Source organism: Emys orbicularis, chromosome 3 (assembly GCF_028017835.1).
Source record: "Emys orbicularis isolate rEmyOrb1 chromosome 3, rEmyOrb1.hap1, whole genome shotgun sequence".
NCBI classification, from domain to species: Eukaryota; Metazoa; Chordata; order Testudines; family Emydidae; genus Emys; species Emys orbicularis.
In genome coordinates this window covers 153150542-153172394 of record NC_088685.1, presented here as the reverse complement: position 1 = coordinate 153172394, position 21853 = coordinate 153150542, and the positions used below count along the sequence as shown (strand labels likewise).

The window sequence follows — 21853 nt, the reverse complement described above, 5'->3', positions numbered from 1 at the left end:
CTATATTATTCCATATTATAAAATTAATAGTCAGTTGTAATGAGAGTGAACTATGAAAACATGGGGTCAGTTTCTCAACTCGGCCTCTGCCAGCTTTTTGGTGCTGCAACAGAATAAACCAGATGGAAAGCTACTCTAAAGGGGCATCCAGGAATTCCTCTGAGAGAGGCGAATCCTCGAGTAGTGCAGAGTTAAAGAGGTAGTGCTACACCACCTATATCCCCTCCCATCTCCCCACCCCTTTTAAAAGACAAAAGAAACCACACTGCCTCCTCATAGACCAAACTAAAACCAGATACATATGGGTTTAGCTTATGTAATTGCATTTGCTACTGCAGGAAAACTCACCAGCCCTAACAGCAGCCTCCAATGAAATGTCCATTCAGTCACCCTGGACAGCAGCATTTATTTCACAGTTCATAAACCTCTTAACCTCTTGATGCATGTCCAGCATTTAACCTAACATCAGTCTTTTTAAAACAAGTGTGAAAAAAATTACTCTCTCCAAAGTAGTGCAAGGCAATCACAGACAAATGTTCAGTCTCAAATGCTGAAGAAGCAAAACACTGCCTTGGTCACGAGTGAAGGTGTCTTGTCCCTGAATAGTATGACTATAAATATAGACTGTAGAGGGCCTTCTTTTGTCACCATTCTGCTACATCAGCATTACACTATTGCTGTCCGTTTTCATATTGTTTAGCTGCTATTGCTGTCTAGTAGCTTCCCATAGTGTGAATCCTGAAAAGGCAAAGGTGCAGCTATTATCAGGAGTCCCAGAATGAGAAACCAGAATTGAGTTAAGCTGAATTTAGTACAAAAATTCAGTCAGTTATGTTTCCCCTTCATATAAACCTGCATATATATATATATATATATATATTTTTTTTAATTTATTTATTTATTTTTTTGAGAAAGGTGGAGGATCCTCCACAATCTTTGTCTATTCTTCTTTAGCTACCTCCCTCAAGGCACTTTGAGTGATCCCATTTTTCCAGCTGGGAGAGGAGGATCCTTCCAAAGTCCAGCAGCACTTCTCTTAGGTAGGCTATAGAGAGTCAATATAGAGTGAATTGCTCCTCCCTTGAGAAGCTGAGTTTGTTACTAGACCAATGGGCTGGGCCCTAAACTATTGATTAGCAATGAAAACATGTTTTGAGTTTTGTAATCATTACTATATTCAGATTACATGGTAAATCCCAAGAGATCAAGAACAGCGATTCTTTAAAAAGGGGAGTAGTAGATGCTTGTAGGCTACAGAAACTGGAAGGAACTCCATTAAAGTCATATTTCAGGGTTAGAAAGTATTACCATGGCAACTAAATTGTGTGTCTATGAAAACAGAAGGGCTGTTGAAACTCATATGCATTGGAAATGCAGAAGGTTAAACCTTTAGGAACCTGTTTTGTGCTTGTGATTTACTGCAGATTTAATTTATTTGTCTCCTTCAAATGATTGTTTATAAACTGAGAAGCACTTGACTCCCAGATATAAATATTTAGCAAGAAATTCTAATGAATATTACAAGCTTAGAAATATTTTCATAGTAATCAGCCATTGCAACAAAAGACCTGTAAACATTTTGAATTTTTTTTAAAGAAGAAAATGAGTTCATTTGTATTTTTTAGATTTTGGATAGGAAATACAAAATTATCATTTATGAAGTTTATCTAATAAAAAGTTAAGTCTCACACATGTGGCAGATAATAATATACTTGAAACAGATAGCTGATGCAGAACATAAAACATCCCTTTAGCCAGTTTCTCATATGCTGTTTTCTACTTGGACTGAAAATATCTTTCACATTTTCCTCTCTGGTTGATCCTTATCAATAACAAAAAAAAGTTATCCCATGAGGAGCCGAAATGTGGTAAATTGTATATTTAACATGGCAAACACAATACAAGTGCCTTTCTATTTAGCGGCTAAAATTGTTTTTAGTAATGAAAGTGCTGCAGTATCAAAATCAGCTGAGTAGCTGTAACTCTCTTCTAGCAATCCTTGAACTGGAGGTTTTAATGATATTATAGTTCCATATTTGGCTGATAACCCTATAGATTTTTTCTACAGGTTTCCCAAAGGGAAAGAAGAGACAACCCACAAGTACATAATTTGTAACAGTGTATATGGTATTTGCCTGCATCTTAATTTTCTTTCTCATGTTAAAATAAATAGGCTTATTTTATACCTCTGTAAACATATATTAACTATTTGTCCCTCTTTAATAATAGTAATAGGCACATATATGGTGCTTTTCATCTTCAAAGTACCTTCTAACATTAAAGGTTCTTGTATTAATTTGTTAATGTTTTCTCTGTATTTCATCATCCCAAACACCTATTATATTTCCAATTATCCCATGCAATTTTTGCTAATTATCACTTTCTTCCCTTACTGCTAATCTTCTATGCTTTCCTGATCCTGCAGTGAAGTCATAACTCTAAATAAGTGATGATATAAGCACAAAACAAGTGTGCAGGATTATGGCTTCTCTGCAGGATCCAGCAAAGGGACCTGGCTAGCTGCAGGAAAACCTATTCAAACACAAATAAATGCATTAACAGAAAGGGAGATTACAGAAACTGTAGGTAATTTAAGTGTCTTTCCATAAAAATATTCTGTTTATTAAAGCTTGCCCATTAAATCTTTCTTTAAGAGAGTTGTTACCTTGTGCTTGAATATTTTCTGACCCACAGCTGGTTTTCTAGCAAACTGCACATACTGTATGGACATATTACAGTCTGGTATCTGTGTGTCATGAACTGCCTTTAATGTATTCAAGAAGGGGATATGTTCTTGTAAGGTGCATAATTATTAAGTATTTTCTCAACTCCCTGTGTGTACACAGTTATTTACTATACTTAGAGCATACTGTTCAGGGAACAAAAATCCTTCCCCAGAAAGCTGACAGACTGAGAGTATAGAACCATAGAATTATGGGGCTGCTCAGGATCTTGAGAGGTTACCTAATCCAGCCCCCTGCACTGAGGTAGAACCAAGTATATCTAGAACATCACTGACAGTTTTGTCTAACCAGTTCCTAAAAACCTCCCTTGGAAGCCTAGTCCAGTGCTTAACTATCTTTATAGTTAGAAAACTTTTTCTAATATCTAACCTAAATCTCACTTGCTGCAGCTTAAGCCCATTACTTGTCCTACCCTTGGTGGACACGGAGAGCAATTAATCACCATCCCCTTTATAACAGCCCTTAACATATTTGAAGACTGTTATCTGGTCTCCCACCAGTCATCTCCTCTCAAGACTAAACATGCCAAGTTTTTTAATCTGAGCAGCAGCAATGTAATACTGGCATAAAGGCAGTACAAATAATCACAGGGGTAGCATATGACACTTTTAGCTGTTTTGTAAAAAAGTATTGTTGCCTCTTTTGTCCTGAATGGTTAGCTTCTGATCAGGCCATAACATAGGACCCATTGCCTTAAGTGGCAGCTTCTACTGTTTCCAGCTATGTCACTACATAAATGGGCTTAATTGCTCTTTTTATGGATCCTGACAGAAGGGTGCTTAGCATATCTATCAGCTTTAACCAGGTCTGTGATTGTCTGTAGATCAAAAACCTGTTTTGTGGCAGCCATTAACACCTTCCAGCATAACTATATTTACAATATATATTTCTTGAGCTAGAGGACAAGGTATAGCAGCCCGATGCCATTAGCTGAGGGCATGGCTACCCTTGCAGATGTAGAGCACTTTGAGTTAAACCAGCCTTCGTAGAGCGCAGTAGGGAAAGCGCTGCAGTCTGTCCACACTGACAGCTTCAAGCGCACTGGCATGGCCACATTTGCGGCATTTGCAGCGGCATTGGGAGCGGTGCATTATGGGCAGCTATCCCAGCATGCAAGTGACTGCAATGTGCTTTTCAAATGGGGGGAGGGGTGGAGTGTGGCAGGGAGTGTGTTGTGTGTATGTGGGGGGAGAGAGAGGGGTTTTTTGGGAGGCTGAGAGCATGTCAGCATGCTGTCTTGTAAGTTCAGACAGCAGCAGACCTCCTCTTCCCCCCGCGCCTCTCTCACTCACAGCATTCCACACTAATGGTTGCTTTGTCTTGGGGCAGATAAGCAGAAACGGAGCTTTCAAAGGGCATATCCATATTCATGCTGCGATTCAAAACAAAGACAAGAGTGGCCACTTGACATCCGAAGAAGTGGGCTGTAGCTCACGAAAGCTTATGCTCTAATAAATTTGTTAGTCTCTACGGTGCCACAAGTACTCCTGTTCTTTTCACTTGACTTAAGGGGATTATGGGACGTTTCCGGAGGCCGATCAGAGCGCAGTAATGCAACACCCCGTTCACACTTGTGCCGCGGCACTCCAGCGGGGGCGCAGCAAACGTCATTCCACTCGCCGAGGTGGAGTACTAGCAGCGCTGTAGCCATGGAGTCAGAGTGCTCTACGTGCCTTGCCAGTGTGGACGGGTAGTGAGCTAGTGTGCCCGGGGCTCCTTTATTGCGGTGTAGCCAAGCCCTAAGACACCCAGTAGTGAATGTTGCATATACCTGTATGAGAATATCAGAGACATTGAATGTGATAGGCAACATGGTTACTCTATGCCCAAGGCTAGGAAAGAGGACACTTGGATTCTAGGCCAGGCTTTGACCTGGTTTTGCTGTGTGGACTAGGACAAATCACTTAATCTGTGTGTGCCTCAGTTCCTCCACCTCTAACATGGAAATATTTACCTGCATTTTAAATGCACTTTATAAAGTGCAGTGTGTTATCAAATTTGTAATCTAAATAAACACTACCTGGTTAAGTGAATAATAGGGGAAGCCGTGGGCTTCTGGAAATGTTGATATAAGAGAAACAAGTGTTTAATGCCCCTGATATTGCAGGGAATGAGCTGCAAGTACCTTCAATTCACTCAGCATTTCTCTCTCAGCCCACAGGGCAAGATTTACTAATGAAAGCTAATGTAACATTTTATTCTAATATGGGAAGCCCCAGCAGCTTTGCCCATGAATGATGTATTCCTGTGGTGTATGCAACTCTGCCTTCTGTAGTTAGACATTCTCCTTTCAGCCATCCCATATTCATCACAGCAAAGCACAGCTTCTCTACAGAAGTTTACCCTAGTAGCTTGCCTGGCATACGTTTGAAGGATTAGTACATGTGGCATGAAAAGTGGCCCTTGTGCCCAGTGTGCACTGGTGAATATTCATGCAAGTGTCTGGCAGGCTTTTGCTTTTTTTCTCTGAAAAGGCAGCTCTTGCAGAATAAATTCCAAACGGGGTGTATATTTCCTTTCTCTCTTTGTTCTTCAAAAAAAAAAAAAAAAAAAAGTGTGGCAGCAAAGGCCGAACTCTTATTTTGCATTTTTCACAAATCCCAAAGTAGGAAGTGTCTATTTTTATCATTCATGTTAAGTCTCTTTGGGAGTGGCTTAAATTAATACACTGTTTGTTAATGATAACCCAAAGCCAGATCCTCTTTCGAGCAGTTTAACCTGGGCCAAGCACTGCTGAGATGAGAGCAACTCATCTCCTCACAAAAAAAAAGAGATCTGTCCATTTAGTCTTTTGCTTTGAATTCACACCACTTGTGTTTTAATTAGAGCATTTAGCGGTTAGAATAATTATAATTACCAGTGTGCTATTGGAAATATTTGAATTTTAAACTCCTGATCATAGCTTTGAAGACCTGGCACAAGGAAACTCCATTGGCCCAATAATGAAAGAATTCAATTGAAAAACATAATTAGCTAATTTTTTACAGCCTTTTTAAAAGAAAACAATTTACATATGTTTTTGGCTTTTTCCCTCTTTATAATCCTTCAGAAGATTTAGCCTACGATTAGAAATTGTTAAATAGATTCAGTATCTGTTGTTTATAAGTACTTGTCACATCTAGGATTCTACCCTTACATTGTCAGACTTTTAACAAGGAAGTCTGCTACAGTCTGTCTTACCTTGAGCAGGCAAATGACCTTAACAGCTGTAGAAAAGCAGGATGGGTGAGGATCTGAGGAAGCAGAATTTCTAATAGCTGAATCTTTCTTCTGACCAAGTCCTGAAAAGATGCCTCTGGGAATTTGACAGAATCAGCTCTGAATTTTTAATTTGCAGATAGACAACACTAATGAGAGCTAAAAGGCTTCTTTTGGAAGCCTTTTATTTTAGCTTCTTAAATTATTATTTATTAATAATATTAACTGCCTGAGATTGAGTTGAGAGATTCTGAAGTCTCTTTATAAAATCTGTTTGTCCAGCCTACCTGAGCCCAAATTTTTTGAGATTCAGAAATAGGAAATATAATGCTAAACCTAAAGTTTTACCAGGTTCTGATTTGCACAGGATCATGGAAGCACAAGGCCTTAGCACCATTCTTGGGTAAGGGATTGGACCCATATATTCCTAGTAAATTAATTCCTAAAGCAAGTCAGGTTCAGCTATGGACAGCATTTTCCCATAAGGAAAAGGGCTCCATGTTCAGCTCCCATCTAGGTCATTTTCACCTCTCTACCAGCAGTGTTGTTTAACTCTGAAGAGTGGAATAATTTTTGAACAATAATATTTGTCACAGCAGAGGTAGCAGCTGAAAGCAAGAAAGATTGCCTCACTGGGGAGAAGTGAAATTATATGAGACTTAAGCATTCCGGTAAGAGATCCTTAAAGACACACAAGCTTGATAGTTTTCTACTGGAAAAGTGTTTAAATGTGACCAAGTTTATTTTCTTTTAGAATCTAACTGGCTCAACTTGGATGTTTCTTGATATTTTCAGTGATAGGCAACAATCCCTACCCACTGTAGTTTGAAAAGGGTTTGCTGTGCATAGTTGAGGAAAGAACCCTGACTAGCCCCTTTTGTTAATTTTGCTAACTAGATTCCACAGTTTTCTTTTTACTTGTATGTATAGCTCTACTTATAGTGATTTAGATAGTCAATGTAGTTCTAGCTATTTTGATTGGTTAGTTGTGCTCTGATTATTGTGGTAGGAACAGGTCCCATTGGATTCCATAGCAATCAGCAGGTGCAATCAAAATATACCAAGTGTTCATTACAGTTAGGGCTTGTCTGCACTTACACCAGTGCAGCTGTGACACTATAGTGCTTAGTGAAGACACTATCTGTGCCAACAGGAGAGCTTCTCCCTTCGGTATAGGTACCTCACCTCCCAGAGAGGCAGTAGCTATGTTAACAGGAGAAGCGGTCTCATCAACATAGCACTGTCTACACCAGGGATTAGGTCAGTATAACTGTGTTGCTCAGGGGTATGGATTTTCCACATAGTTATACCGACATAAGTTCCTAGTGTGCACCACGCCTTAGTGTTAGCAACATTTGCTGACAAGAATCTGCTGGCCAAATTATCACAAAGGCTGAAATATTTACACGAGTGTATTGCACAAATTCGGGCATGTTGCATAAACAATATGGAGCAGGCATTTTCTATAAGCTTTTAAAGGGCACCCAGTTCAGTGAATGAGCAAACGACTTCAATCTTTGTAACTCTTAATCTGATAGAAAATAAATCCCTTAAGGAAATGAATAGAAGATTAGAAAAAAAAAACACATTCAGCACAACATAGTTTGCCATAACATGCATAATGCAGGCATTCCAATTAGAATGTTACAATTTAAAAACTTGGTCACAGACTGATGAGAGAGCAATTATTTTGAAGAAGGGGAAGTGCAGTTTGTTGAGTTTGTCTACAGTCACTCCTAATTCAAACAGCAAAGATAAGAGTTTTGAAAACATATTTGCTATTCAGTTTGTATCAAAATAACAGCAAAGAAAGCAATTAGTTGTAAACCGAACCCCTGTTAATCAATGGTATGTAGCCAGCCCAGGCATTTATGTAAGATGTAAACAAAATCACATCTAATAATTTTAAAAAATGCTTCACTGCTTCTAAATAATTCCACCCCCCCCCAAGCCTCTGGCCTGGTCTACACTTAAAATTTAGGTTGACATAGTTACAGTACTTGGGGTGTGGGGGGAAAAAAGCACACTCCGAGGGCCATAACCCCCAGTGCAGATGCAGGTAGGTCAATGAACTCAGTTCCTTTGTTTGGGGAGGTAGTGTTCCTACAGCAATGGAAAAACCCTTTCCATCACTGTAGCCTGCATCCACACTACAGGGTTATGTTGACATTGCTACAGCACCATAGCTATGGTGTTCTAGTCCCTGTAGCATAGACTCAGCCTCAGAACTGGGAAAATTTTGTCTGGACTATTAGGGGAAAGAAAACCCTTGACCCCTTCAAGGATTGCACACACACCCTCTGCTCCTCCGGGCTTGAAGAGGGAAGGAGGCGGAGCTCTGTGGTTCATTGGTTGGACAAGGGTTCAGTATAAGCCTACTGACTCCCATGCACCCACAGGGAAAGTCTATAAACCTTTCCTCCTGTCTGAGGGTACCATTTTGCAGTGTGTGTGTGGGGGGGGGCTCCTGCTCCACACACCTCTCCCCTCCCCCCCCCCCCCCCAGCATTATGGTAGGACTGTGCTTGTGGACCTTGTTGTGGACATCATGCTAGTTGCCTTTTTAGTGCTGGGAAAGAATTTATCTCACTGCCAGATTGGGTTGAGATGGGTGTGGTTTCATCTTCCTGTCAGCAGCCCAGGGACTTTGTGGGTAGGTTAGATTGTAAAATTCATTTTTTTTCATAGGTGCCCAGTGCAGGTAAGTGTTGAGCAGGGGTTCAGTTACCTAAAAAAAACAGAACTAGAAGAGAAATAGGGGAAGCCATATCTCATAAAGAAGGTGGGAAATGGGGATGGGGCTTCTAATGTTTGGTACAGTGAGGAGATGACCCTCTCTGTCCCACTCCTTTAAACCTCATATTGGGAGGGAAGGGCAGTGGAGTCCCAGAAATGTGCTGAGACAGGTTAACGGAAGCTGACAACAGCCCTACAGCAGAGGAAACAGAGGAGTAGGGGCTGAAAGCCACCTCCCTCCAGGTGGCACAGGTTACAATGGAAGGATGACCTGCACTGGACAAGCTATTGCTGGATAGTTCCCAGATGTGTCTCACTTGATAGAGTTGGAGCTTAGTTAAACCATATTCCTGGTGCCTTGTTTTCCTGCAGTGTCCAGGACACCAAGATAAGGCGAAGGGAGCTCCTTAACAATGCATTTAATGTGTTTCCTGAAGGACAGCACACTCATTGGGTAGCATGTGTAGAGGAAGGGATCCTTCTTAAGAGCTGACCTGACCTGAATAGGCCAGTTTTACTTTTTATTTTTTTGCCAATTTGATCCAAGGCTCCTCATTTTATGAAGCATAGAGATGAGGAATTCCCATTTCATATGCAGGCCTTGAGTTCTCTGTTAGTGAGTAATCCTTGTGTGTTTGCCACAATAAGAGAATATGTGCAAGAGGACAGTATTCCACAAAATCAGGGTCTGCTTTATTTTTCTTCTGGCCCTTGAGCTGTGCTTTCTGTACACAGCCACATTATCCAAACAGATCTTCAAGTCAGTGATACACTGGCAGTTTCACTTGGCAATTGAAATAGAGTATATATAGATTTGTAAATAAATTAAAAATAAACTGGATGAATGTTGTAGAATGACTATAGGGAATATATTATAGATTTTTGTTGGAGTTAACATAAAGTAGTGTGAATAGTTGGGACTTGGAGGAACACCCAAAATAATGTGTGAAAGGAAACGGGTATCAACAGGGAACACTGAGCATTAGAGGAACATCGTAGAACAAACAATTTAGCTAAATAAGGATTAAAGAGAAGATAGAAAAGACTGAAAAAAAAATAACGAGCAGCTTGGTTTAGTGGTAGTTTTACTGATCACTTCTGTATTCTATTTATCCCTGTCCAGGTTACTTCTCTGGGACTGCGATGATCGGAGCTATAGTTACTACATTGAGGTTTCCACTAATCAGCAGCAATGGACTATGGTGGCTGATCGAACAAAAGTTTCCTGCAAGTGAGTTTAATTTTTTCCACTTATTTGCCCAAGGGAGAAACTAAGAAAACTATTCTCCCATTGATCTGTGTGAGATTTACATGGTTACCTCTCACTAACACTGGTTGGAATTATACTATTGTAACTTGCAAATAACTGAGACTAGACCCCTACAAATGTGATTTTGGGGAGTGGAGACTTCAAGTGTAGCTCAAGAGCCATCCTTTCAAACCAAAACCAACTTTTGAGGATGTTGCCGATCAAGCCAGTTCCACATTTTTCCAGACTGGTTTGCCAATGTAATATTTATTAGCAAACAAAAACAATGTTTAGTTACAGTTAAGGTTGCAGTGGGACACACCCTATCTACCCAAAACCTGACAAGCATGGTGTCACAACCTGGCCCAGGCTACCTTTCTGGATGGACACCAGTCTGTTGTAATGGGTCCCAAATTCTGGGCCCTTATGTTTCTAAGAGCCCTTTATCAGGGTAGTGACTGATCACTGTTCTAGCTCTGGGTCTCTCCAGCACACTCCCACATACAGACCCTGTGTCTGACAATACTCCCAAGCTCCCACTTGATTAGATGCTTTCCCCGCAGTCCTTCAGGCTGTGGGAGTTCTGATTTCTGAGTTAGCTCTTCAGGTACATGAAAGCAAGGAACAAAGGCCTAGCAAAAGAATTTCTTAACCACTTGCTTCTTAATAAAGTACATGCTAGAGAGTTACAGATCTTTGAAAAACAACAAAATCCTGAGCACACTCCCTTAGCCTGACCTTACACCCTCCTATAAGTCTGAGGCTTGGTCTGCATCCTTAGGCTTGGCAGCTCTTTCTGCTCTCCTTAGCTCAGTGATCTTGCCTGTCATGGTGGTCTGGCCTCTGGCTTAGAAAAACACCCTTTTAAAACAGCCTGTATCCTCCGTTTACCCATGTGCTTCTACCTAGGAAAGTTTCAGGCTCCATGTCCCCCATCAGCTTCTGGGCTGAGAGTCATTCAGATTCAAGGGTCCTACCCATAGAAAACCCAGTAGGGAATAGTCATTCAATGTTGTTGGCCCTTGATTGTTCTGTCATAGCTTCTCAGACACAGGTCTCAAGCCCCTGTGTCGCTTGGAGGGCCAGACAGCCTAGCAGGTAGTGCCATTGGCCCTCCAGCCCCTTGCATCTCTGTCAGGATAGTAGAGGTGCCTGGTTCCTGACCCTAAGTTGGACCCTCCTGGTTTCCACCCACAACTGGGCAACAGATCTTAAAGTGGTGTGGTAGGGGGATCCAGACCCAGGCCCTCCCACTCCAGCGGGTCCCAGACCAGGATCCTCCCTGCAGCAAGTCTTAAGTCCACTGCCTTGGGCTACTTCCTGCCTATATGTCCCTTCAGTTTGGGGCATGGCCCCTAGAGTCCAAACAGTCAATCAGTTAACAAAAGAGACCAAAGGAGCAGGGCTCCGCAGGACCTCAAAGGGAGTGGTGGTTGGAGAAGGCACTGTCTATGAGCCTTACCCAATCTGTGTGCCCTCTCAGGCAGTCTTTTGTCTAGCTTCCCAGAGGAGTCATCTCTCCTGCAGCTCATCCCATCATCATTTGCGTGGGCTTCTCAGATCCTTTCAACCTACTTCTCCAGTAGGAGCATGCTCAGCAGGCCTGGAGGAGCAAGTCTGTTGGACCCAGTATTGCCTTTTAACCCCTTCAGGCCCATTGTGGGGTTTGTAAACCCCATTACATCTGGCTACAAAATGGATACACAAAGGAGGTTATGGTACAAAGTAGAGCCTCTGAACCAAAATGAGATTCACAAAACAAAATGAAGTTTACAAGTTGACAGATATATCCACAATCTGTCACACATGGAAATAAGAAAGGGATAGACTGGTACATTCCTTTCTACCTTATTGCCTACACACTGTCAATAATACACTCTAATGTTCCGTAGGCTTTCATTTCTAACTGCAACGGATACACATACACAATACCCAGCTTAATCAAACTTGCCCTATAGTGCAAAACCTTAATAGTGACTTCATATGTTTTTATAACAATTATATCAACAGATCAGCACATCTGACTTTCCCATAATCCATGCATTTGGGAAATTATTTTGCCTTAATGTCGCTCCAGTCACTGTTATGGTTCTTAATTACAACACCTGTTTGAAAGTGGCCTTTTTACTGTGTGAATCACATGCAACCATACCATCCTGCCACATAGATCAGCAGTAGGGTTTGAACGCCTTGACCTGCACATCCTTATCTTAGGCTCTTACTGTTTGAGCTATACAGGTAATTGCTAGACCCTTTCTAGACCTAACATGGGAGGGGGACTTGACACACACTTTTACAGTGAGTTACATAACTATTTACTAGTCAACAGAAGAATATTGGTGATCAGGAATTCTGGAGTCTATGCCTGGCTCTGGAATAGAGGATATGATTTATAATGTTTAGTGAAAGAATAACTAGAACTGGTTTAGTCCCTCTAAAAGTCAGTGTAGTGTAGTGGATAAGATCGGTTACTGTCATTTTAAGAGACCTGGATTTTCTGCCTGCAGTGCTCTTGCATGTCTTTGCTAATTTATTTTTGAAAAAGGGTGTGGTAGGGAGATCAGCATCTCTTCCCTAACTGTCTTCTAGAATGGGGTTTATGGCTGTAGTCAGTAATAAGGGTAGTGAATTGCATGAGAAAATAAAATAGCATTTAGAAGAAGTGAGATTTGAACTCCTGGTCTCCTCTTTTGTAGCTCAGGAAACTTTTTTTTAGGTTACAGGGATATTTGGTGAAGGGGTGTGAGGGTGTGTCACTCAGTGAGTGACAGTATTCATGCTACAGCAAATTTGTCATCAAATTAAAATTTGGTAGATTCACCTTGGCTCACATATTTTCTGTGATAGGTAAGAATTTATAAATGATATTTTTGGAATCAGCACATGAGGAGCAATATAGTGGCCAAAGGATGGGTCCCGGTGTGTGTTGTTTCTTGTAAACCAGTGAAAAAATTGCCCAAAAGGGTGATTTTTGAACTCTTATTCTTTCTATATCAATTCATTTTTCATGAAACCACCATAAAAATTAAAATAGTGCTCAAAGTTTATATTCTGTTATGGTTTTTGCCATTTGACTGCAATTTTTATGAAATAAAGATTGAAAATTCCTATTAAATCTGAACTCTGTAGCACATCTTTAACTATAGTGTAGCTACTGTTTTACCAAAATTACATTTTAAAAACTACATTGAAAGAATATTAAGGTTGCTAGGTCAAGCTCTTGCAACTTTAATTTTCTCCCCTTGTGTATATGCATTATGATCGTCTTTAATTACATGATCGCATACTGTTTTTCCATTTGTTTTTCTTAAACGATTAAAGTCTGTGCCTCTCCCAGGCCTGTGTCCTGCCCCTTGCTCCTCATTCCAGTTTTCACCTCTTGTACCCAGCCACTCCCAGTCAGTCTCATCCAATCCCCCCAGTTCTGCATCTGATTTCAGTCTCCTTCCTCCCCCCGCCCATAACTCCCAGTTCCCTGCTGACTCCAAGTCCCAGTTTCCTTGTCTAGCCAGTCCCAGTCTCCCTATCCCCCTCCCCCCCCCCATTCCTTCTCCAGGTACCTCATCCCAATCTACTCCCTCTGCCACCAGCCTATTGCTCCCAGGTAGGGTTGCCAACCCTCCAGGATTAATTAAAGATTATATCATGTGATGAAACCTCCAGGAATACATCCAACCAAATTGCCAACCTTACTCCCAGGCCTGGCTTTTGTCCCCTCTGCATTCATGATAGGCTGCATCATCCTCCATGCTGCTTGGTCACCATCAGGGGAAGCATTGAGAGACTGAGAGCACAGAAGAAACAGTCTCTCTGCTCTCATTCTCTGTGCTTGCCACGACGCAGCCCTACAGCAGCCAGAAAGAGCAATTGCAAGCAAAGAACTACTCAGCTCCTGCAGCCCTGTCCAAGAGCATGGCCAGCGCAAGCAGAATCTTCAGATATTTTAGCTACCAAACTCTTAACAAAGTTTCTAGTGAACATGTTTGAAGTGAGGTTTTTTAAAAGTGTATAGCTTGGCCAAATTTGGATTTTTTTTTAACATGGGAATAGCAAATGACACTTCCGTGACGCCCCTCCCACCCAATTTCAAGCTCTAGGTCCAAAGCATAGAAGTGCTAGAAGTTCTCAAAGAAATGAATTTATTGTTTTAACATGGGCTAAATTTTAACATGGGCTAAACAGTGTATTTTTCACTACTCTCATGCTCAGAAACTGCTGAACCTCTTTTGCTGAAAGTTTCCAAAAGAAATAATCAACCTGAAGCCGACACCTGGCATGGAAAATATCAGCCTGAACAATTTAAGTTTGGCAATGGTGTAATCAACTAAAAAAAGGTCATGTAATGGGAAGTGTTGGGCGTTAAGTATAGACAGTTCTATCAGCTCCCCTGATAATGATCTGTGCTAAACAAATAAAGGTCTCTGCCCTGAAGCTCAAACTTACAAAAGCACAGTGGATACAAAAACAGTACAATCCAATGGAGTTAATAACATTTAAAGGAACACCATTAACTTGAAAAATCTCCTTTCTGTCTGAAATGTTTGTACCTACTATAGTTACAAATAACTTCTAACATCAATATACATGAAAAAAGTTAAATGCGGGGGAAGGGGCAATATTTTTTCTGTTTTTTTTTCCAGTTAATTTATTTTGTATTTGACTTTGTGTACAATCATATTCACTATCTTTCCTGCATACTCAGTCATTTAGTCAGGTTCTCTTTTGCAAACAGTCACCGGAGAACTGAAAAACCCTTGAATTATCTTTAAAGTAATTTTTAAAAAACAGTGGGATTTTTCAAAAGTACCTAGCTGACTTAGAAGCAGAAATGACTTCCATTGAAATGTGTGTGCCTAAGTAACTTAGCTACTCCTGGAAATCCCACTTTGAGGGCATAGATCTTAAGCTTAAAATACACAAGACTAAACATGCCCGGTTTCTTAACTTTTCCTCATAGGTCAGGTTTTCTAAATGTTTATTATTGTTTTTGTTGCTCTTCTCTGGACTCTCCAATTTGTCCACATCTTACTGAAAGTGTGGTGCCTAGAATTGGACACAGTACTCCAACTAAGGCCTCACTAGTGCCAAGTACAGCAGAACAATTACATCCCATATCTTACATATGACACTTCTGTTAATACACCCCAGAAAGCTATTAGTATGTATTCAGAGATTTTCACTGAATTAGTTTGTATTTGATAATTGCTAATAATTTCATTGAATGCAGAATAGTGTTTTTGAGAGAATACCCAGTCATTTAGTTATGCACTGAATAGTGACATGCTGTCCTCATTGAAAATTAGTTTGGACAGGGTGTTAGTGTTTGATGAGGGAAAGAAATCTTAACAAAGAGAAGAAAATGAACTAGTCAATGGTGTACAAGTTAAAATGGTGTACGTTTGCATTCCTTTGTTAAGGAAAATAAGAGAGACTTGTCACCAGATGGGGGGTGTTGGGGCTGTGTATATTATTCCAGGGCCTGTTAGCAGATGACCATTAAGATATAGTACACACTGTCTATAATGCCTTTCATAATTATGAACCTTCGGCTATAACAATCCTGGTCCCTGGATCCCAACTACAGTATTATAAACAAACAAATAAATAACCAAAGGATGTTGCACATACCTGCACAATTTTTATCCAGTGCCATATGTTCATGCTGTGCTTCCAAAACGGAAGTGTCATGAAAGTCACATTATGCCTCTGAAACAAAAGTGTCACTAAAGTATGAGCCATGCCTCCAATAGTGAAAATCAATTTCTCTTGCAATAAAGCTAGAAATTATTGATCATTTGAAAAAAGGAGCAACGCAGGCAGATCTCTGATGTGAGTATGGTCTGTCAAAAAGCACAATTGAAACATTAAAAAAAAAACCCAGAAAAATCTCCATTTGTCCATAAAGTCGACATTGATGAAGGACTGTCACAAAAGAAATTAAGAAGATCTGATGCCGATGCACTAAATGAAGCAGTCTTGTGGTTCTAGCAGTGCAGAAGTAATGATAATCCTGTATCTGGACTGATCATTTGCAAAAAAGCAAATCATAGAAGCATAGAATATCAGGATTGGAAGGGACCTTAGGAGGTCATCTAGTCCAACCCCCTGCTCAAAGCAGGACCTAATCCCCAACTAAATCATCCCAGCCAGGGCTTTGTCAAGCCTGACCTTAAAAACCTCTAAGGAAGGAGATTCTACCACCTCCCTAGGTAAGCCATTCCAGTGCTTCACCACCCTCCCAGTGAAAAAGTTTTTCCTAATATCCAACCTAAACCTCCCTCACTGCAACTTGAGACCATTACTCCTTGTTCTGTCATCTGGTACCACTGAGAACAGTCTAGATCCATCCTCTTTGGAACCCCCTTTTAGGTAGTTGAAAGCAGCTATCAAATCCCGCCTCATTCTTCTCTTCTGCAGACTAAATAATCCCAGTTCCCTCAGCCTCTCCTCATAAATCATGTGCTCCAGCCCCCTAATCATTTTTGTTGCCCTCCACTGGACTCTTTACAATTTTTCCACATCTCTGTAGTGTGGGGCCCAAAACTGGACACAGTACTCCAGATGAGGCCTCACCAATGCCGAATAGAGGGGAATGATCACGTCCCTCAATCTGCTGGCAATGCTCCTACTTATACAACCCAAAATGCCATTAGCCTTCTTGACAACAAGGGCACACTGTTGACTCATATCCAGCTTCTCGTCCACTGTAACCCCTAGATCCTTTTCTGCAGAACTGCTGCCTAGCCATTCGGTCCCTAGTTTGTAGCAGTGCCTGGGATTCTTCCTTCCTAAGTGCAGGATTCTGCACTTGTCCTTGTTGAACCTCATCAGATTTCTTTTGGCCCAATCCTCTAATTTGTCTAGGTCCCTCTGTATCCTATCCCTACCCTCCAGCGTAGCTACCACTCCTCCCAGTTTAGTGTCATCTGCAAACTTGCTGAGGGTGCAATCCACACCATCCTCCAGATAATTAATGAAGATATTGAACAAAACTGGCCCCAGGACCGACCCTTGGCAAACATCCTGGCAAATTAATCCTGAAACAACATTCAAAGCATCTGGTGGATGATTGTGGGGATTTCAAAAAAGGCATGGCATTCAGGAACTGAAAATTGTTGGTGAGTCCCGTTCATGTGATGATGAGGCTGTAGACAGCTTTCTTACAAAGCTTAAACAACTTTTGTTAGAAGGAGGTTATACGCTTGAGCAGATATACAGTGCCGATGAAACAGGGTTGTTTTGGAAATGTGTGCCTGACAGGACATTGTCCCAGAGAGCAGATATGGTGAAGGAATATAAAATGCTGAAGGAAAGGGTGACGTTTCTGTTCTGTACAAATGCAAGTGGAAGTTCCAAAATTATCCCACTTTGCATTGGAAAGACATGACAGCCACGATGCTTTCATCATGTTAATATGAAGTCACTTCCAGTGAGTTTCAAGAACTCCAGAAAAGCCTGGATGACAGGGGAAATTTTTAGCCCATGGTATATTGAGGACTATGTCCCTACTGTTAAGACACATCAACGTTGAGTGTATTAAGATGGAAGAGCCCTGTTACTCCTGGACAACTGCCCAGCACACCAGTTAGTGACATCTGCCGGAAAAATTAAAGTTGTCTACTTACCTAAAAACACAACGTCAAAAATCCAGCTGATGGATGGTGGGATAATTGCAGCATTCAAGTAGCAGTACAGAAAAAGGCTACTGAGGGAAATCCTAGTCACAAGGAATACAGGCTATATGACTTTTTTGACATCCTTCACTCTGAAAGAGTTGATATATCTTGCAGCTGACGCGTGGTCCGGTATTCATTCAGGAAATGTCAGAAACATTTGGAACAAGACATTAGGACCCTCCCTGCCAACTGTCAATCATGATGCAGAAGTGCTCCAACTAGAAAATGACAACAATGAGCAACTTCTGTCAGATGTCCAGGCGCTTTATTTGCCAAATGGAGTAGAGGATCCTGAAGCTGTAGTGAATGACTGGCTTCACATGGATGATGAGTGTGCAGTGACCATCATGCTGACAGATGAAGACATCATTAACAAAGTGTTGGGGAGGTCAAATGCCCAAGAAAATGAAAGCCATGAGGCAGACGAACCAGTATCCCCTGCCCCACTTGCATCTGAGGCAGTAATGGGGTTAGAGATTGCTATTGCATTGATGTAAACACAGGATGCTGAGGCAAAAAAAATCCTGCAACTCCATCAAATACTGATGTTGGCTTGTACCTCTTCCATGCAACCGGCGCAGCAAAGCAAAATTTGATGAATTTTTTTAGAACTGAGACTTAAATCAACATTTGGCATTCTTATTTTTGAATTGAAACAAAACTGAAAATTTGTTGATGCGCTTTTAAATTTTTCATGTTTGACTGGTTTTGAATGTTCCATTTCAATTTGAGATTTGAGTTTTTTTGTGCTGTGTTCTTCAGTGAATTAACGCAAAATACTGTATGCATGTCACAAATGGTGGTTGTTATCATTATTAATAATTAATTAATTTAGCTAACGCCTTTATCCAAGGCAACTTCATTAACTTACTCCAGCAATTTATCGTTCGTTTTGATGGGGTTTTTTTTAAGTATAATGAATCCCTGGCTATAACGAACAAAATACTTGGATTCCAACAGGCGTTATAGCGAGGGTGTATTATATTATTAACCACATGTAAATATTTACTCTCAGTTGAAACTTGGCATATCAATTCTCATTCTGAAAGAGCATTTATATTTAAAAATAAATAAATCCCTGTAGCAGAGCGTGGCAGGGCCCCCTTGGCTTCTGCCTCTGCCAGCTTCACAAAGTCACTCAGAAACCCTGGGTTTAGTAACCACTGGTGCACTTTATTCTCAGGCTTGTTCCCACCACCGTTTCACCATGTACAAGTCATCCTTCACCATCTGCAGGCAGGAGGGAGGGGAGAGCTACCTCCCCGCTTTCATTCCCTGCCTTTTCCCTTTCCTCCTGCTCGCCCCAGTTAGGGCCAGATTACCTCCAGCCCACTCTAATTTGTTCCCCTAATAAGGAGCGGGTGTGACAGAGGGCTGAATCTGCAACCATTTGCCCCGGAGTGTACAAAATCCAGGTTTTTGTTCGAGCGCTTGCATGTGTCCATTCCAGTGTAGCTGTATGTGCACCCCAAGGACAGTTGCCAGAATTTTTTCCCCTAGTGGTATCCATCGGGTTGACTCCAGCGCCCTCTGGTACTACATGTTCATAATGCTGGTATAAAGGGGCCTGCCTCAGTTCCTTCTTAGCACCTGTGACCGTTGCTGGAACTTCTCATTGTTCATGCAATTTCTTCTAGTGACTTTTTCCTACCCCTTAGTGTAAATAGTTATTGTAGTTTGGTAGTAGTTAATTGTAATAGTTAGATAGTTTTGAATGCCTGTGCACTTAGTCAGCAAGGCTGTTCACTTTCCGGTGCCGGGTCATGTCTTGGTTGCCAGGCTTCAAGCCCTGCGCTTCCTGTGGCAAGTCAATACCACTGAGTGACCTGCACTTGAATTGTCTTAGGTGCTTAGGGGAATCTCACAGAAAAGACCGCTGCCAGGTTGGCAGGGACTTCAAACCCTGCACCAAGAAGGACTTGGGAGCGGGATGAAGGTGCTTCTCATGGAGGCAGCTCTAAGACTTGCTTTAGAGCCATGCTCAGACTCAGCATCATGCACCTCAGCTTCGGTGTGGAGCGCTCTTCTCACCAGTTGAGAGTCCGGGCACCAATCTTCTTCTCCGTTGCCTAAGAAGAAACACAAAAAGTACCAGGAGAAGAGCCGATCCCCAGTGCCAAAGACAAGCAGGCAGGGGGACTGGGATAGAGCGAGACCCACGTCGGACAGCTCCAGGGATTTCCCTACACCCCCCCTGAATTTCCCCAACACCCCCCCCCCCCCAGTTTTGTGTACTAGTTACATGCAGTGTTGCCAATTTAATGATTGTTTGGCCATTTAAATTGAAATTGAAACATTAATACACACTTTAAAAGCATATAAAGTGTATGATAAAATATGTGTATCTGAAAAAGTATAATAGATTTGAAAAGTATGAACATAGACTAGCTTCCTTATACAGTTGTTGTTTTTTATGACAATATTAATGCATTCATTTCGGTGATGTTGGCCATCCTAATAATTTCAAATTATGTGTAAGCAAAGTCTAAATGAGCTCTCCCTGACAGCTAGTGATGGGCTGGGGGGAAAGGCTTCAGGACCAGATTGTATTTACATTCACACCTAATCTTCCTAGGTATCCAGCAAACAGAGCTGTGTTGCCCAAGTGATAGATTTTGGCTGGGATTGGGTTACAAATCCATTGAATGGGGTTGGGGGGAGTAATGAAATGTTGTTATTCTTATTGTATGAGTAAAGGGCAGTAGAACTGTACTTAGCCTGTGCTAAGAGAGAGGGTGGGGACAGGTGTTTTGCTTGATGGTCTGCCTGATTCACAAGTACTATTTGACCTGCCCCTCTCCACTGTTTAAAGACAGAGCTGATTAGGCTCCATAGATAGCCTTTTGTTTTGTTAAGTGACCACTACAGCTGAAATCGCTGATAATCAGATCTAAGTGCTTAGACCTGCTGTGGGACAGTGTTTCTGTGGAAGAGCTGGCCCAGTCTACACTAGCAGCAAGGTTCCCCCACTGAGAGCACAGCTGAAATCACTGAGAGCTGGGTGGAACCTCAAGAGACCAACTCGCAGAGGTCACAGTGGCAGGTGGCAGCAGAAGGTGACGGCACAAGGCCATTGGCAACAGGGCAATGGAGTGAACGGTGGCACAATGAACAACAGTGGCCAGAGCGAACAGTGAGCAGCTGGAGGAACAACCAAGGTGCCTTCTCGCCCCTCACCTGGGAGGTGAAGTCACGTGAAAGCACCTCTGAACTCTGAGTCTCCACTGACCAAGGACAACACTGGTGAATGTTAATGAGGCTGTTAAGAATGCTGGAGACACAACACAGTTCATGCAAACAAACATGGCTGTGGCATACTTTCTATTTAAACAAGAGATACCACACACTACAAACTGGAGGCCAATGTTAAGTGCACTGTCACTTGTTCATCCTAAAGTTGAACACTGGTTCCGAACAAGACCAGCAAATGCTCACTATCTTTCTGCAAGAAACTCAGCTGACTGGCTAGAAGCATGTGGTACAACAGTGAAAGACTCAACAGTTGAAAAAGTGAAGAACTCTCTCACCAAATTCAAAAAATTTGCACACATGGCTGATGAATGCACCAATGCAAATGGGCATCAAGTATTAAGTCGCTGCGTACGTTATCTTGATGTCAGTGGTAGGCCAGTAGATGCATTTCTAGATGTTCAAGATATAGAAGACACATCGGCTGCATCTGTGACAACCCACATCTTAGAAGAGTTAAATGCTTGTCAGTTGGACCCCAGACAGATGGCTGCTTGTGCATTTGATGGAGCTGCAAACTTCTCTGGAAGACATGATGGAGTACAAGCTTTGCTCAGAGAAAAGTGTAACCCTACTCTCTCCTATATACACTGCAGAGGCCATCTACTCCAACTAACGCTAGTACGAGCTGCAGACTCTTCAAAAGACATTAAAAAAGCTATAAATTTAATGTCTTCATTATATTCTTTTTTCAGCAAGAGTCCAAAAAGACTGAATATCTTGAAAATACACTGGGACTGAAGTTCAAATTAGTCCAACCTGGGAAAACCCTCTGGCTTTCTCATGAGCGATCCTTGACTGTTGTCTTAAAATTACTCCAGCCATTATTACTGGCTTTGGAAAGTATCTACCAAGATGGGATGGATCTAAGTAGTGAGGCTGGTGGATTACTTTTGCTACTACGTTGCCATTCTCTCTCTTGTAAGTCTCCTGTTGAAACCACTTGGGTCATTAAACAATGCCATCTAGGCATCTGCTACAACAGTAGTAGATCTTTGTTC

General features: G+C 41.5%; 1 protein-coding gene across 1 annotated transcript in view; it reads left to right on the top strand.

The window, feature by feature from the left end:
• The window catches only part of BTBD9 (BTB domain containing 9), a 288922-nt gene that overhangs the window by 202048 nt on the left and 65021 nt on the right, over window positions 1-21853 (top strand). Inside the window, exon 9 of the mRNA XM_065401988.1 lies at window positions 9802-9909. Coding sequence (XP_065258060.1) covers window positions 9802-9909 — 108 coding nt within the window. The remainder of the gene's footprint in view (window positions 1-9801; window positions 9910-21853) is intronic.